The 15281-nt window shown below is 57.9% G+C and overlaps 1 protein-coding gene across 1 annotated transcript; it reads left to right on the forward strand.

Annotated features, from left to right (window-relative positions):
* The first annotated feature begins 1635 nt into the window (after positions 1 to 1635).
* On the forward strand, positions 1636 to 9460 carry NAT16 (N-acetyltransferase 16 (putative)). Its single transcript, XM_026516083.4, is given in 8 exon segments — positions 1636 to 1903; positions 5440 to 5738; positions 5741 to 5809; positions 5812 to 5825; positions 6591 to 6717; positions 6720 to 6796; positions 7406 to 7662; positions 7664 to 9460. Coding segments are annotated over 7 exon segments (1143 nt in total). The 5' UTR covers positions 1636 to 1903; positions 5440 to 5443; the 3' UTR covers positions 7968 to 9460.
* Positions 9461 to 15281: the final 5821 nt, after the last annotated feature.

Here is a 15281-nt window from a genome sequence, read left to right on the forward strand (position 1 = left end):
GGTGATTTCTTCCTTCTGCATGGCTCAGACCTAAAGCGTTAGCAACTTCGGGAAACTTTCTATTCTCATTGGCTGAGGGAACTGGAAGTGGTGAACGTTGGACCAATCCCAGAGTTTCTGGTGGCAGAAGGCGGGGCTTCTGGCGAAAAGGGAGGGATTAGAGCGTGGTTGCCTCTCCCTCCTGCCACTCGAGACTTTTTCCTCCAACACCTATAACTTTTTGAGGTGCTATCCCACAGTCGAGCAGATGCCACCTTAACTGCGGCTTTGTGAGATGTGCGGTGTGTTAGCAGTTTTAAAAATCAGAACTAGGGGGAAGTGCTATTAAGAAACAAAAAGGAAGAGGGGCGCCTGGCCGGCTCAGTCTGTGGAGCATGTGACTCTTGATCTCGGGGTCGTGAGTTCGAGCCCCATGTTCGGTGTGGAGGTTACATAAATTAAAACGTTATAAAAAGAAAAAAGAAAAATAAGAAGGTTAAGTGACCATCTTATTGCTACTTATTGGCCTACCTGGGCCTAGAATTCCAGGGATGACTCTCATCCGTTTAACCCTCGGTACGGCCGTGTGTGTGTGTGTGTGTGTGTGTGTGTGTGTGCGCGCGCGCGCGCCCAGGAACATGACATGAACCTCCACCTGATCACGTCAGTACAGCGCCTTGGATCAGTTTGCCAGATAATGGAGCTATCACCTTGGAAATTATAAAAAAAGGTGGAAAAAGGTGGGAAATCAACTTTGGTGGGAAGGGGGAGCAGGAGAGCTGGGCAGACCCTGGAGGGAGGGTGAAGGAGAGGGGCTGCCCTAGACTGGGGGCAGGGCTCCAAGTCCACACTTGGCTGTTCCTCCCACCCATCCTCCACCCACCCGGTTTAGCACCGGGCGCACAGCCATGAGCGCAGATCCCCAGGACGCGCGTGTGCGCAGAGGTCTGTGTTCATGTGCTGGGAGTGGGCGGTGGGTTCGTGGGTGTACCTGGAGTCTTTCTGCGTGCTGCCCTGCGGGGGGCCTTGTTGCCTGCCTGCCAGCGGCCCAGCGTGAGCTGAGTCCGCCCGTGCACCCGTGGGACGAGGCTCCCCGGGGAGTGGTGGCCCTCCTGACCGGTCTTGGCTTGGCTCCGCTCCCTTTAGCCTCTCTGCTTCTGTCTCCCGGTGTCTCCTTGCACCCCCACCTGCAAGGGTTTCCAGTTTCCTCCATCAGTTTCTCCGACCTGTCCTCAGGGCTCTGCGTGCCCTTTCCAGTCGCTCTGCCTTATCTGGCAGCGGGAGGTCGGGGGAACGGGATTAATTTGAGGGGGTGGGCCCCGGAGGAGGGAGGACTGCGAAAGTGGGGGGAGGACAGGAGGCTCCGGGACATAGCGTCGAGGTGCTGGGGGCGTGGGGCGATAACTAAGCCAGCAGTCACCCCCTCCGCCAAAACCCAAAGCACCTCCCACCCTTAGTCCCGCTGCCCAGCCGGGACAAGGGGCGGAGTCTCGTCGGCCCGACTTGAGGCCACCCAGCGGCGCCCGCCCCGGGGCCCGCACCGCCCCCTGGCACCTGCTCTCCACCCACCCGCCCCCAGGCCTCCCCGAGTCCACTCCAGATCCGGGCCGGGTTTCCACCGCCTCGCTAGGGTCTCCGCCCCTCGGAGCCGCCGCCCCGGACCCCGCAGAGCGTCGCTGCGGGACGCGCCCGCAGCACCCGAACCCCGAACATCCCGGCGCGCGCCCGCGTGCGGGACCGAGCCGCAGCGCAGACCCCACATCCGCATTCCAACTCCGAGTTGGGACTGCTCCGGTCCCCGCGCGTCACCCGAACTCGACCCTCGGGACTCCGAGGTGACCCCTCTCCCGGCACCGTTCGCTGTCCTCGTGGCCGGCCCCTCTCCGTGTCTCGGCATCCCGGCCCGGGCTCCGGCTCCGGCGAGGTAGGGGGCCACGGGCCTGGGAGCTGGGGGCTGGCGTGCTCCTCCTCCGCGGAATGGGGGCAACAGAAGGCCACCGCCCCCCAGGGGAAGACAGCCGCTGCGCCCCCTACAGCCCTACCCTCCCGGTCCGGTGACCTAGATAACTGGGACCGGGACTTTGCCTAGATGTTCAGAGGCACTTTCCTATCCGTCATCCCTCCCCCATCCCGTCGCCATTGCTCTCCCACCTGTCCCCAGAGCCTGGCGCCCACGGGACCCCTGCCAAGTAGACAGCTTCCTTCCGAAGCTCTCTCCCGCCTGCCCCCCTCACTCCCCACTTCTCGAAAGGGACAGAGGAAAGACTGGGGAAGACCCTCCAGTACAGCCCCCTAATCCATGGCTGTGGCCCTGGGGCATCCCCCACCGCTCCTTGGTCTGTCTTCCTCATCCTCTGCCTCTGCCCCATTTCATCTTGTCTCCCCTGCTTCTGTTCCCAAGGTCTCTATTCTCTTCCAGACTCTTTTTCTGGCTTTCTCCTCCGCTTGACCCCTTCCCTCATTGCACACCGTGGGGAGAAGGGGGTGTGTCGCCGCTTTCTATTTATGGTCTCCCTGGAGAGGGGGTGCAGTGCTAGGACTTTTTTGGCATCTGCTGGGCCCTGAGTCACAAGGTGTCATGTCTGTGTCTGCTATCCGAGCCTCCTCCCACTCCCCTCTCCCATCCTCTCCTGCCCTGCACCTCCCTGTCCGCCTTTGTCTCCTTCCTGCCTCCCTTCCTGTCCTTTTCGCTCTCTTCTTTGGGCGCTTTGTGTAGCTGCCGTCTCTTTGTCTCCGCCTGTCTGCTCTCTGCTCCCTCTGCTCCTTCTCCTCCCTCTTCCAGCTCCGTGAAGCTGTCGACCTCAAGGGCATCAATATTTCAGGTGTGTGGGGTGCGGTGGAGATGGGGTGGGGGCCTCCCAGCATGCCCAGCGAGGACTATAATCATCCCCTCCCAGAGTGATCATTCATATTTATAAGATGGAAAGAATGGATCCAAGGATGCAGGGATATGGAGGGCAGGGGAAACGCTGCCCCTCTTCCTGGAGCTCGGTCCAGAAGACGCCTGAACTACATCTCCCACAGTGCCCTGCAGGCACAGGGCTGCCTCTGCCTAGACACCTTAAGGGAATGATAGTTCAAGGAGCCAGGTTGGAGGGCACTGTTCTGAGGCATGGGAAGGGATCAGAGTGTGGAGCCAGGGTTGCGGGGCCAGCCTGGACCCCCTGGCCTGCTTTGTTCCCAGCACCCACCTCCCCAAGAGTTTAAGGAACTTGGAACATTTGTGTCCACCCCCCCCCCAAAAAAAGGGAATAGGTATAGAGGAGTGCCCGGTAAGAAAATGAGAGAGATGAATTTGCAAGCTCTTCCTTCTTTCCTGTGCCCCCCTTACAAACAACCTTATCCAAGACATAGGTAGACGCACCCTTTGGAAAGAGTCTCTCCCATCTTGAAAGCAAAGGAGAGTAACGGAGGCCTAATGTCTTGAATTAGTTGGATGTGTCCCTGTCTATAGGTTGCTCACATTCTGTCCCTTTTGGGGGCAGTGGGGAGTTGCTGAGCTCAGCACAGAACTACCAGCTAGTATTATTCGGGGACCCGTGAACAGCTGGTGAGGTTGCCTGGAAATGTAGACGGAAGCCACAAGCTAACTTGCTCATTTCTGAGACCCATCATTCCCAGAGCCTGCCACAAGGAATCTGATGCCTGAGCCGGGCCCAGACTTGTTGTTGGCATGGAAGGGCTGACAGTGGGGGGAGGGCACTGGGGTTTCCTCCCAGGATCCCATCTCTGGTTCTTAGCTTTTAGTATTTGGGACCTTTGATTCCTGCCAAGGAAGGACCCAGTAATTCCTATCCATGCTCTTCAGGCTGGGTTTGGAGATCCAGATACACCAAAAAGAGGTCTCCCCCACTGGACTGGGAGCCAGGAAAACTTAGCCTTTAGCCTGGCTCTATCCAAGTCACCTTAGGCCAGATCTTAGCCTCCTTGGGTGTCTCTTTCCTCATCGTGAAAGAAATGGGTTGAACCTAATGGTCTCTGGTGGCTCTACCAGGGGCTCTAAGACCCTCTGAGTCTGTGCTTCCCCTGCTCTCTGATGATACTGGTCTGATGCTGTCACCTCATCCAGGTAAGGATTACCTGGGAGGGCCTTAGACATCAGCATCAGGCTGAAAAGAAAGAGGGAGATGTGGCTCTTGTCTTGAAGCTTTGTCTGTATAGCAAGCATGCTGTGTTTGTGTAAGCTATGTTTATGGCATAGGAGCCAAGACCATCCCTAAACTCCTTGGTGCCATTGTTTGTCCCCTCTCCCAAACCTAAGTCATGTTCTTGTTTGGAAAAAAAAAAAAATCCAACAAAATCAATATCATCGCCCACAAAGTAGCTGGTATATGTGTCCCCTGGGATGTTGGTTAATGAGGCTTAAGGTAGGTTATATGAAGGGACTATTATAACTGGCTGAACGAGAGGAAGGGGATTTAATTGGTTGATTTGGAGGAGAAAGGTCTGGAAATGAAGAGTCATTAGGACTTGGGGAGGGGGCTTTCTCTCGGCCCTGTCTCTGGCAGGGAAAGCCGAAAAGCTGGAGGCCAAATGGTGCCAGATTCAGAGGAGTTGACCCAAAAATGAGAATAGGAAGGACACAGAAAGTCTTAAGTAGGAGATAGGCTAAGAATTATAGGAAGAAATTAGAAAGAAGAACAGAGGGAGAGAGAAAATCAGAAGAGACTCTCTGGAGGGAAGGTAAATGGATGAGGGGCATAGGTGACCTTTGTGGGCATTTTGTTCGCAGGAGCTCCAACAGAGCCCTTCCCCAAATGATCAGCTAGCCCTGGAGTGGAGCGAGGTCTCCCTACAGAGAAGGAGGGAGCAAACTCCAGCAGGAGGAAGGCAAAGGCAGGGTTTGTTCTTTTATTAGCCTGGGAGGAACGACTTGAAATTTTCTAGTGGAGCTATCCATCTGTCCACTCCTCTGCCTTATGTTTGAATGTACATGTCAGAGGGGGAAGTGGAGGGTACTGGAGTGGCAATAGGGGGAAGATCTGGAGTTTACACCCCCCCCCCTTGCCCTGGTATTGTGACTGGCAGTGGTAGGAAGGTGGGGGGGATTAAACCCTTTGTTTTTCCCAAAGACCCCTTTTGTAGGGGGAGTGGAGATGATGGTTTCTCATGTTCTTGCAGAGGTCTTGGAGAGGTGGGGAGACCCTTTCAATTTTCTACCCTTCCAAGGGCCTTCTGCCTCTTGTCTGAGTCCCTGGGGCAACCAGGGGTGAAGGGGATCTCGGGACGGTCTCTGAGGAGCTCATGGGGTTCCTGATTTATGACTGTTGAGGAATACCCTGGTAGGATTGGGAGCTCTGGGAGCTGGTCAGAGCTGGAGGCCCTGTATTCCCAGGGTCTGTGTGGAGAGCAGAAGAGAAGGTGTATTTGTGTAGGAAAGGGCTGTGGGGACTGGGTGTATGGGGGGCCACATGTGGACACGGGCTCTGCCCACAATGCTGGGTTGTCTCTTTTCCGCAGGGTAATGAAGCTGGAAGCCAGGTGTGGTGCAGCCAGCTCAGAGGTCCCTAAGCCTGAAAAGGAGGCCGAGCCAGATGCGGAACCACACTCCGACACCTGGCCACAGGAGGCTGCGGCCAAGTCCAGGTCCGGATGGGGGCTTGAGGCTGAGACTGAGACCCTGGGGGTTGAATCAGGGCCTGAGGCCAAGGCCAAGTCCTTGGGGGCCAACCCCAGGTCCGGATCGGGGCCTGAGGCTAAGGCTGAGCCGTGGGACTTCGTGGTGGCCACAGAAGGAGAGTTTGAGGAGATGCTGGCCATCTCCTCGACTACCTTCTCAGCCGCTACCACAGCCGGCTCCGGGATCCCGACCGCACCGTGGTGCCGGCCAAGCTAACGGAGGAGTGGTGAGAGCCGGGGCCCAGGTGAAAAGAGGGTGAAGCTACGTTTGGGTGATTGGGATCTTAGGAAAGGGAGGAGGCGAGCCTCTCCCCCAGCTCTCAGAGCCTCTCCCCCGGCTCTCGTCCGGATGCTGAGGAGCCAGTCTGCTTTGGAACCAGAGTAGGGTCTGCGGATCCACGGGCCCAGCCAATGAGCGTAGAACGGAGTACGTGTAGTACTCGGAATAGCGGAGGAACCGGAGGGAGGGACTGGAGACAGCTTCGGTATTTGAAGATTCGTTTGAGGAGTTTCTGGGGGCAGGAGCATAAAAAGAAGAGAGCAAGCAAGAGAAGGTAGACTGGAGGTGAGAGCAGGAGTGGGGTCAGGGCCCCTGAGTGGACTGAACTCTCTCAGAAAGACCACCTGGACTCGGCGAGCCGTACCGGCTCCTAGAGGGGCCGGGGCGGAGCTAAGGAGAAGGGGGCGTGGCCGGGGCTAGGGGCGTAGCAAGCTCCTGGGGGTGGAGCCAAGGAAAGGGGTGTGGCGATGCTCAGGGGCCGGGTACAAGCTTTGCTGGACCGTCTCAAGAGGTGGAAGAGACCTGGACGAATGGGCGTTCTGCCGGCTCTGGAATTCGAGACGCTAGTGCTGAGATCTCCCTGGGCAGGCCCGGGTCTGGCCTGGCGCCCGGGGTGGTGATGACGGAGTGCTCAGCGTGTGGGAAGAGGCGAGTCCTGTGAGCCGAGAGCCCCGGCAGGGGCGGAGGGCCCCCTAACGGCCTTGGTCCGCAGATCGCTCTGGAGTCGGTGCACGTGATCGACCCCAGGGAGGCCAAGCTGGTGGAGGGGCTGCGCGTGGCGCCCTGGGAGTGCGGCAAGGGCGTCGCGGGGCTTCTGCTGGCCAAGCGACAGCATCCGGGGTTAAGGTGGCACAGCTCACCTGGGACGACCAGCTGGGCCCCCGGGAGCTGAAGAAATACCGCCTAATCACCAAGCAGGTGAGAAAGGCTCTGGAGCTCAGCTAGCCAGGCGTCCTCCCCACTAGCCCAGTCACCGGCTTGCTTTCTCCGCTGGCTTTGCCGAGTGGGGGCGCCCGTGAGCTCTGCCCCGGGACTCCCAGTCCTTACCCAGGCCTTTTTGCCCAGCGGCAGTCAAAAAGCTCCCGACTCCCAGCGGTCAAACCCTCAGTCCTTACTCCAGATGGCTGGGGGGAGCCCAGGCGTCCGGAGTTCCGTGACCCTGCCTCCCCTCTATTGATCCTGCCTCCCTTCAGGGACCCAAAGATCCTAATCTGAGCCTTTGTCCTTTCCCTCCGTCTCCCCTATCCTACGGACTGATCTGTTATCCTCCCTTCCCCTCCCCTTGGAGACCCAGGGCCCCACACTGACTCCGCCCCTCCTTGGGGATCCAGGCACAGATTCCGAGGCCTGGCCCCTGGCCGGGGGCAGGCTTTCACCTACCCCAATCCACCTGGCCCGGCATGGTTGGTCCTTCCGAGGGGCCCTACTGGGATCCCGTGGGTGTGAATGTGGGGGTGAAGATGCCGAGAGGCGCTGGGCTCTCCAAGCCTCCTCTGCCCACCCCGCGCTCACCCTTGCCCCCCGCAGGGCATTCTTTTGGTCGGATTCAACGCCTCAACGCTACTGGCTGGGCTGGGCGTGCGGCTGACGGCGCTGAGGGCCTCTGGCACCTTCTCGCGGCTGCCCACCGAGGCCGTGTCGGAGGCTGGTGGCGACGTGGCACGCCTCCTGCTGTCGCCCTCCGTGCAGCGCGACGTGCTTCCGGGCGGGACCATCATCCAGGACTGGCAGCCCTATCGACCGAGTGAGAGCAACCTGCACCTGCTGGCGGTCAAGGGCCTGGAGGGCGCGTGGACAGCCGCGCGTGCTCACGCTGTGCACGCGCCCCTTCCCCATCCCACAGGGTGGTGACGACACGTGGCGCTACCTCAACATCAACGCCTTCGGCAGCGACGGCTTGCAGGTGCAGAGCCAGCCTTTGTGGCACCTGCAGCGCCAGGCCCTGCGCGTCGCCGGCCTCATCGTCATGTGCCAGCTTTTCCTAGAGCTCCAGTTATGGTCACAGCTGGCTGACTTCTGCCAGGACGGCTTGGGGCTCGAGCCGGTCAAGGGTTATACAGAGCAGTACCTGCTGGAGGCCGACATCTAGGGCCTCTCCTATAGCAGTGGAGAGAAGACACCCTTTAGATCCGCGCTCCGGCGCTGATCTCCAAGAAAGCCCTGCCCTCCACGTTTGCGAGTTCCGCCTCCTCCCCCTGCGCTCCGCGGTCGGCTCCGAAGCCTAACTTTACTGGGAGCGCCCTCCCTAAACTCTTACCCTTACTTCTTGCGTCTAGCGCCCCCAAAAGCTGCTGCCCACGCCTTGATCCGAACTGCTGGGTTTGGGGGAGGCGCTTGCGCTGCTGTTGTTCACCCTTTCCCCCTTACTGGCCAAAGAATGGGTTCCTTCCCAGGCTTCAGAGCCTTTCCTTGTCCGTCACCCTGGCCTGACTGAACTCTGCGCTTCCTGGCTTCTCCCTTCTGCCCCCTCGCGGGTGGAAGCCGGCAGAAGGATGTGCTACCCTCAGCGGCCCAAGACCTATTACTTTTCTTCTACCCTTTCCCAAGCTCTCAGAGCTTGCCCCGCACTCCCCTCCTTGCCTCGCTCTCAGCCTCCTGTGCGGGCTTCTTCCTCAGCGTCCTCTCCCTCCTTCTCTCTCTGCCCCATCCTCCTCCTCCCTGGGCCTCCCAGACGCTTAGCTCCTCATGCCCCATTTACTCCTCCATTCCTCTTCCCCCATGACCTTTTCATCACCCGCCCTGTGTGCAATACGGAGAGAGAGAGCCTGTCAATGAACTAGAATTATAATGCCCTGTTGACCCTCTGGGGACGCATCTTTCCAAGCCTGCTCCCTCTGACGGGTTTCCTCCAACTTTGCACCATGTTGCTATTTCAGACGCCCCCTTCCCATGCCCCCAACCAGCGGCCTGAACCAGGCCATGGACCAGCGTTGTTGAGCTGGAGAGTCTGGTGTGGGGAGGGCAGATCCCTCAGCCCAGTATGGGGCTGTCTTCTGGTTCTAACCAGACTGCGTTCTAGCACCACTGGAACCCCCCCCCCTCCAGATATTTCTGGACATCCCTCCCTTTCTTCTGATTTCTTGATGCTTTATGGACTTTGGCAGTTTCCTATTTGAATGCAAGTAGTAACAGCTGCAATTGCACAGCGCTGTCTTCCTGCACTGGATCCTCACGTCTACCACAGAGGGAGGAAACAGAGGCTCTCAAAGATCAAAGTGACTTCGAAGTCATTCAGAGTAGCTGGGAGCCTGGCAGGGACTAGAACTCAGGCGTCCCAAGCCCTGAGCACGCCTCAGAACCGCACTCTGTGTGACCGTGAGTGCTTGAACTTCTTGTTGAACGATGGACAGTTGGTGGGGATCTGTTGACAGAAAGCACAGGGGGCGCTGGGGTTGGAATCAAAGACGTGGGCAGAGGAGGGCGCCTGGACGTGGAAGAAGGTGGGCAAAGAGGACAGCTGCTGCCTCATCACTCCCCCCAGTTCTGGGTCTGCTGCCTTGCTTGGCTGCCTTCTGCCATGCTGTCACCCTCCCTGTCACTTCAACCGTGGCTGTATTGCAATAAAACGGACCCTTAGCCCACCCTCTGTGTCTGTTTCACTTCTCAGTGGGGGAGGGATGAGACGCATTATCCTCCCCCCACCCCCCCTTCCCCAGCAGCCTGTATTAGAGAGGATCTCTAAGCCCTGTGGCAATGGGGCTAATGACTTCCTGGAGCTGGAGAGGGCTGCCGGCCGCTGCGCGCCCCCACCCCCACCCCAGCTAAGCGGCAGAAAGAAGCGGTTGCTCAGGAGCGAGGAGGGCAGCTGCGCGGCGCCCTGACAAGCCCGGGTCTCTCTTTCCCCTGGACCTGGGAGTCCGCAGCTATCCAAATCCTGTGGGCTTCTCTCCCAAGTTCCCCTTGGCATCCAGGACCGGCCTCCCTCGGCCCCACAATCCAGGCGTCTAACTCCCCGCTCTCGGCTCTTTTGGCCAGAGCGCTCGCTTTCCGGATTCCTGGGTGGGCACCGCGCGGAAGGGGGAGGAGGTGGTTGGGAGCTTGGGCACCGCCCCCCGGGAGCCGAGCTCCCGAGCGCTGGAGACTGCGATTCCGAAAAGTAACACGCGGGGGCGCCAGGACGCGCGGACGCAGGCGAGGCAGCGCAAGGTGGTTTCCGTCCGTGTGAGTGTGTCCATGGGCGTCTTTGTGTGTCTGCGTTTCTGTACATGTGTGTACGAGTCACAGGGTGTCCGGGTGGGATGTATTCGGAACAACGTGCCTGGTGTACCCCAGAATCAGGTACTCCAAGTGGCTTTTTGATGAGGAGGATGCTTGATATGTTACTATGTATGTGTGGATGGGGAGGTAGGTAACTGTGTATCGTCGTGTGTGCAAGGCGTCGCCTGTGAGTCCCTGAAACCGCATCTTGGATTTTTGAAGTCACATTCCCTCAGGGTTTTTACCCCCTCTCACCATCCCATGTAAAAGGAAGGAGGGCTCTCAATGCAAATCTCCATTACTCTGGTCACATCTTAAGCATGTGTCCGAGTGACACTGCCAAGCTAGGTGTGATACTGTGTTTGTGTAAGTGGGTGTGTCTCAGAATATCAGTGTAACTCTGAATAACAGTATGTTTGTATGTGACAGGTGGATGTTGGAGGAGGCTGGGTCAGAATTATGAAAGTACACAATTTGTTTTCTCTGGTTAATTTGTGAATATCACCTTCATGGCGTGTGTGTTTTCCCTTCTCAGTCTCTCCAGAAGCTGTCTCTCTTTGTGTCTCCCCTCATCTCTGTCTCTTTTTCTCTCTATCTCATTCTCTTGGTGACTCATCTCTGCGGCTTTGCCCTCCTCCGGCTTGCTGGGTCTCCCATCCCCCACTCAGGAGTGGGTGGGGGTATGAGAGAATGGGACCCTGGAACTGAAAACCAGGGTGAACACCCCCTTCCTATTACTCGTCATTGCCAGATCCACCAGTGGCCCCCAGCCCCCTCTCAGTCCCCTCCCCAGGACTCCCCACTCTCTTGAACTGGGCTGAGCAGGGGATAGGGCAATGATGCTTTTCAATGGGGCCATTTTCAGGAGGAGCTTCAGCACCTTCTTTCAATTCAAAGTGGAGACCCCTGCCCCTCTCATAAAGTGCCCCCCTCCCTGCCTGTCCCCCCATCGCTGACGCAATGAAAGGCTGCAGAGGTGAGTCACCGGTTGGGGGGAAGGGAGAGATGGGGGGACGGTGAGCTGCGGGGTCCCCAAGCCCCTGCCCTCTTTTTTCTCTTCTAAACCTTCTCAGGGAAAAGACACAGTGCTCTGTCCACACCCCTCCCCTGGCTTTTCAAATCTTCAGTTTGGATCACTACTCCATTGGACCCCCTCTTCTCCTGCTGCCCTCTTGGAGAGTATGAGAGATTCAGAAACAAAGACAGAGAGAAGGAGTTATACAAATAACTCAGAGCAAACACCAGGCATCCCCTCTCTCCAGGTCCCCATCTCAGCATTGCCTTTTCCAGCTCTGTCTCTCCATTCTCTATCTTTCCTGCCATCTCCCTCCTCTACCTATTCCAGGCAACCGTCCCCAGCCCAAGCCCCTAGAGGCAGCAGAGTATGAAGGGCATAGCACATCTCTGAGAGGTGGGGTGTGTGTGAACAAGCAGACCCAAGTAGGGAATTGAGATGAAGAAAGGCAGAAAGAGACCCAGAGAATCAGAGTCCATGCAGACATGATCTAGATTGTGGAATCACCAAGCCTATTGCCACGGGTGCCCTGGCTTCCACCTTGCTGCCCCCCTCCCCCACCCCATGCTGACTGAGATTCTTAGGATGTCAGTGTCTGAGAACCCCCCCTGGGCTTCTGGGCTGAGTGGAGGAAGGAAGGGGTGAAGAGTTGGGGAAGAATGGAAGAATAGAGGAGCACTCTGAAAACAAGGGGACAAGGACCCGAACTTGGGGGCTGCAGATGAGTGGCTTTACTGCACAGAAATCTAGAGATGGTGAATATGGGGGAGGGGTAGGCAAGATCAAAGACACAGAGACATCCACATAACTTCTAAGGATTCAGAGAAATGCACAAAGATGCATGTGTACACACACACACACACACACACACACACACACACACTATTGACACACCAACCAGGCTCACTTTTCAGACACCAGCAGATGCCCAGACTGGATGCACTCAAAGTCTCCCAATCACACAGGTATACAGACACTGAGAAGGATCGAAACCCACACGCACTCATACAATGACATCTGGAAACAGGCAAAAACATGGCCACACATATTGCAAGAGAAGACTTCATATTTAAAGTGGATCACTGTCATGTCCATCCACTCTATCTGATTAAATACACACTTGGTCTTCCAACTCCCTTTCTCCCCCCATATGTTTCATTAAACACTGCACACACACAAACACACACGCACACACATGTACATGCACACATAAGTGCGTGTGTGCGTACACAAGCCCACAGGAACGCAAAACGTTTCTCTAGGTGCCTTTCTCCCCTCATCTCACACTTAGTTGTTAGCCCCATCAGCCTCTCAGTCTGCCCCCCTTGGCTCCTTCCCTCCCCTCTTCTTTCTCTCTTGGATAGCTTCCCCTCCCCCCTCCAGATGTCTGAGCCATCTCTCTGATTCATCCTCCTCGGGAAGGTAACGTGACCCCCTCCCCATTCCACTGCTCACAGTAACCAGGCTGGGAAGATAAAGGAAAGAAGAAGAGGAGGAGAAAGGAGGGGAGACCCCAGGTTAGGGAGTGGTCCCAGACAGTTGTGTGTGTTGGGGGTGGTGGCGAGGCACAGCGTTGGGGTCTGTTGCCCCTCCTCTCTCTGCTTTCTTTGGTATCTCCACAGTCACCTTGGTTCTCAGTGCTGTGTTGGGTTTTTTTTTTTTTTCTCCTTTAGCCTGTTCCTTCTACCTGTTCCAGATTCCTTCCTTCCTCCCTCCCTCTCCTGCTCCCATCTCTTCTCTCTTTCCTCTCTCTACTCCTCCCCACCTCTTTCCCTGCAGAGCTGATGGGCTTTCTTCTGGGAAAGTCGAGCCACTGATGGAACCGAGAAGCCACTGCTGGCTATAGAGGAAAGCACGTGAGTGAGTGTGTGTGTGTGTGTGTGTGTGTGTGAGAAAGAGAGAGAGAGAGAGAGAAGGAGGGTCAGTGCTAGGAAGAGATGAGGAGGGGGTTGAGGACTGGCTCTGAAAGAGTCTCTGAGCCCCTAACAGACAGCCCTAATCTCGGTTTCCAGAGTCTTAGGGTGCGGGTGCCTTGCATGTGCCCACAGGCACCCCTGTGTCCGCAGTTCTTGTGTGTCTGGCATGTGTCATTGTCACTCCCCCCTTTCCCTGCCCACGCCCCCGCACAGCTCTCTGCCTGCACCGCAGCCCCCTCCAGCCTCCCTCCTCCCCTTCATTCCTGCAGTGGCTGCTCCCCTTGCCTTCCTCCCTTCTCCCCTGCCCCCTCCCCATTTCCGTCCTCCCCCCACCCCCGCCCACGGGCTGGTCTCCCTTCACTGGACCCGGCTCACTGATGGATTCTCTTTGCGCAATCTGTGCGTCATCGCCCCCCCCCCCACCTCTAGCTGTCCAAGCCCCCAACCCCAACGCCTCTGGCAGGAGATAGAGACGAGGGGTCTGGTGATAGAGAGGGGATATCTCTGACGTTGCACACCCACCCCCACCCCTCTGCAACGCGTTCAAACCTTCCCTTTAAGCAGTGGAGAGAGCTGGAGTTGAGTCACCCCCCCAACCTGCGCAACCCCCTCCCCACCTGGTCTGCTCTCGCCCTCCAAACGTCCTTTGGGGGGAAGCAGAGGGAGGGAAAGGAGCAGGAGGAGGGTGGGGGAGAGGTGGGCTGACAAGGGGCAAGCCGGGCCGCCAACATACGCTACAGAGTGAGCTGGACAGAAGGACAGACACACCTTTTTCTCCAAACACGCACCGATTGTGAACAGACACGACATAGAGCACACACATCCTCAGTCTTTCCCCTTTCTTCCGACTCGGACCCTTTCCAACGGGATTACCAAAACCGCAAGATCCACCCATCTGCCCCGGCCCAGGGCCGGCACCCCGCACCGCAGATCCGCGAACAGCGCCCGCAGGCGCGCAGATCCGTCCCTCCTCTCTCGGGTTCACGCCGTCCTTGGGTGTGTTCCCCGTGGACCCGGAGTGCGGTCGGGGGATGGGGAGGCCAGCCCCTTCCTCGGCTTTGGAATCCTTAACCTCCCCCTCCCCAGTATGGATCTCCTACTGATGGGACTCTGGGAGTGCCCCCATCCTATTCGGCTCAGCGACGCGGGCTCCCTCAGCTGCAAGTTGCTCTGTAACCCACCCTCCCAGCTAGCAGCGTCTCTGCATCCACCCTTCCATTCATTCTCCCATTCATTCATTCATCCTTTTCTCCTCGTCCCTCCTTCATTCATTCTTAGCCCCCTGCCCCGCCCGCTAGGGCGATTTCATTCATTCATTCATTCATTCATTTCCCCGGTGCTCCGCTAGCGCACGCCCCTCCAGCCGAGGCTCCCGGCGCGCAGGCGCGGACCGAGAGAAGAGCACCTTCTCCAATCACTGGGCTGCCCCCCACCTCGAGGCGCCCGCCCGCTTCCCCATGAATGAACATTGACGTCAATGGGGCGGGGCGAGCCCACGTGACCCTGCGCTCTCCCCTTTATAAGGCGGCAGCGGCGCGGGCGCTGTCCAGCGTGCTGAAGCCGGAGCGAGCGAGTCGCCCAGAGCCGCGCGGACCCAGCTGAGCCCAACCCACTGGACGCCAGAACTCGACCGTCGCTCCTATCCCAGCCACTGCTCGGAGCCGAGGCGGACGCGTCCCGATCTTCCCCTGTCCCCACCCCGCCCCGACCCGACCCTCCTCTCCACCTCCCGCATCGTGACACCAGCTGGTAAATACTCCGCTGTCCATCCCTCAAACCCTCGGCAGCCGTGGGCGTGAGGGAGGGTTCTCTCCTCCTCCCGGATGGGGGTGTTAAAAACACAGCGGGGAGCCCCCGGTAAGGGTCCCTGGTAAATGGGGGAGTCGCCGCTTTTCTCTTGCTGCTGAAGTCGCCCACGCACCATCCGGGGAGTCCTGTGGGGAGGGAGCAGAGATTTTTCCCCCTTATCCTAGCTGCTTAGTACGTGGGCGCTGGCAGTGAGATGGCTTAGGCGAGGGGGCGAGGAGGCACTGGGGGGAGCGAGGGTTGCGGGCGTTTTTCCATTTACACGACTCCAGAGATCGGCACAACATCTTTCTCCTTTGCTCCTAAACGTCCCTCTTCTGGGTAAGGTTAGGGGGATGAGGGAAGCCCTGGATTTCCTGATTAAAGGTGGGGGAAGGGGATACAGAATCAGAGAGCGGAAAATTCTTACAGAAACCCTCTCTTTCTTTGGTCCCTTCTATTTTTCACAGTCTCCGGCAGTCCTTTGGTC

The sequence above is a fragment of the Ursus arctos genome, unplaced genomic scaffold, assembly GCF_023065955.2.
Source record: "Ursus arctos isolate Adak ecotype North America unplaced genomic scaffold, UrsArc2.0 scaffold_2, whole genome shotgun sequence".
Classification (NCBI taxonomy): Eukaryota; Metazoa; Chordata; class Mammalia; order Carnivora; family Ursidae; genus Ursus; species Ursus arctos.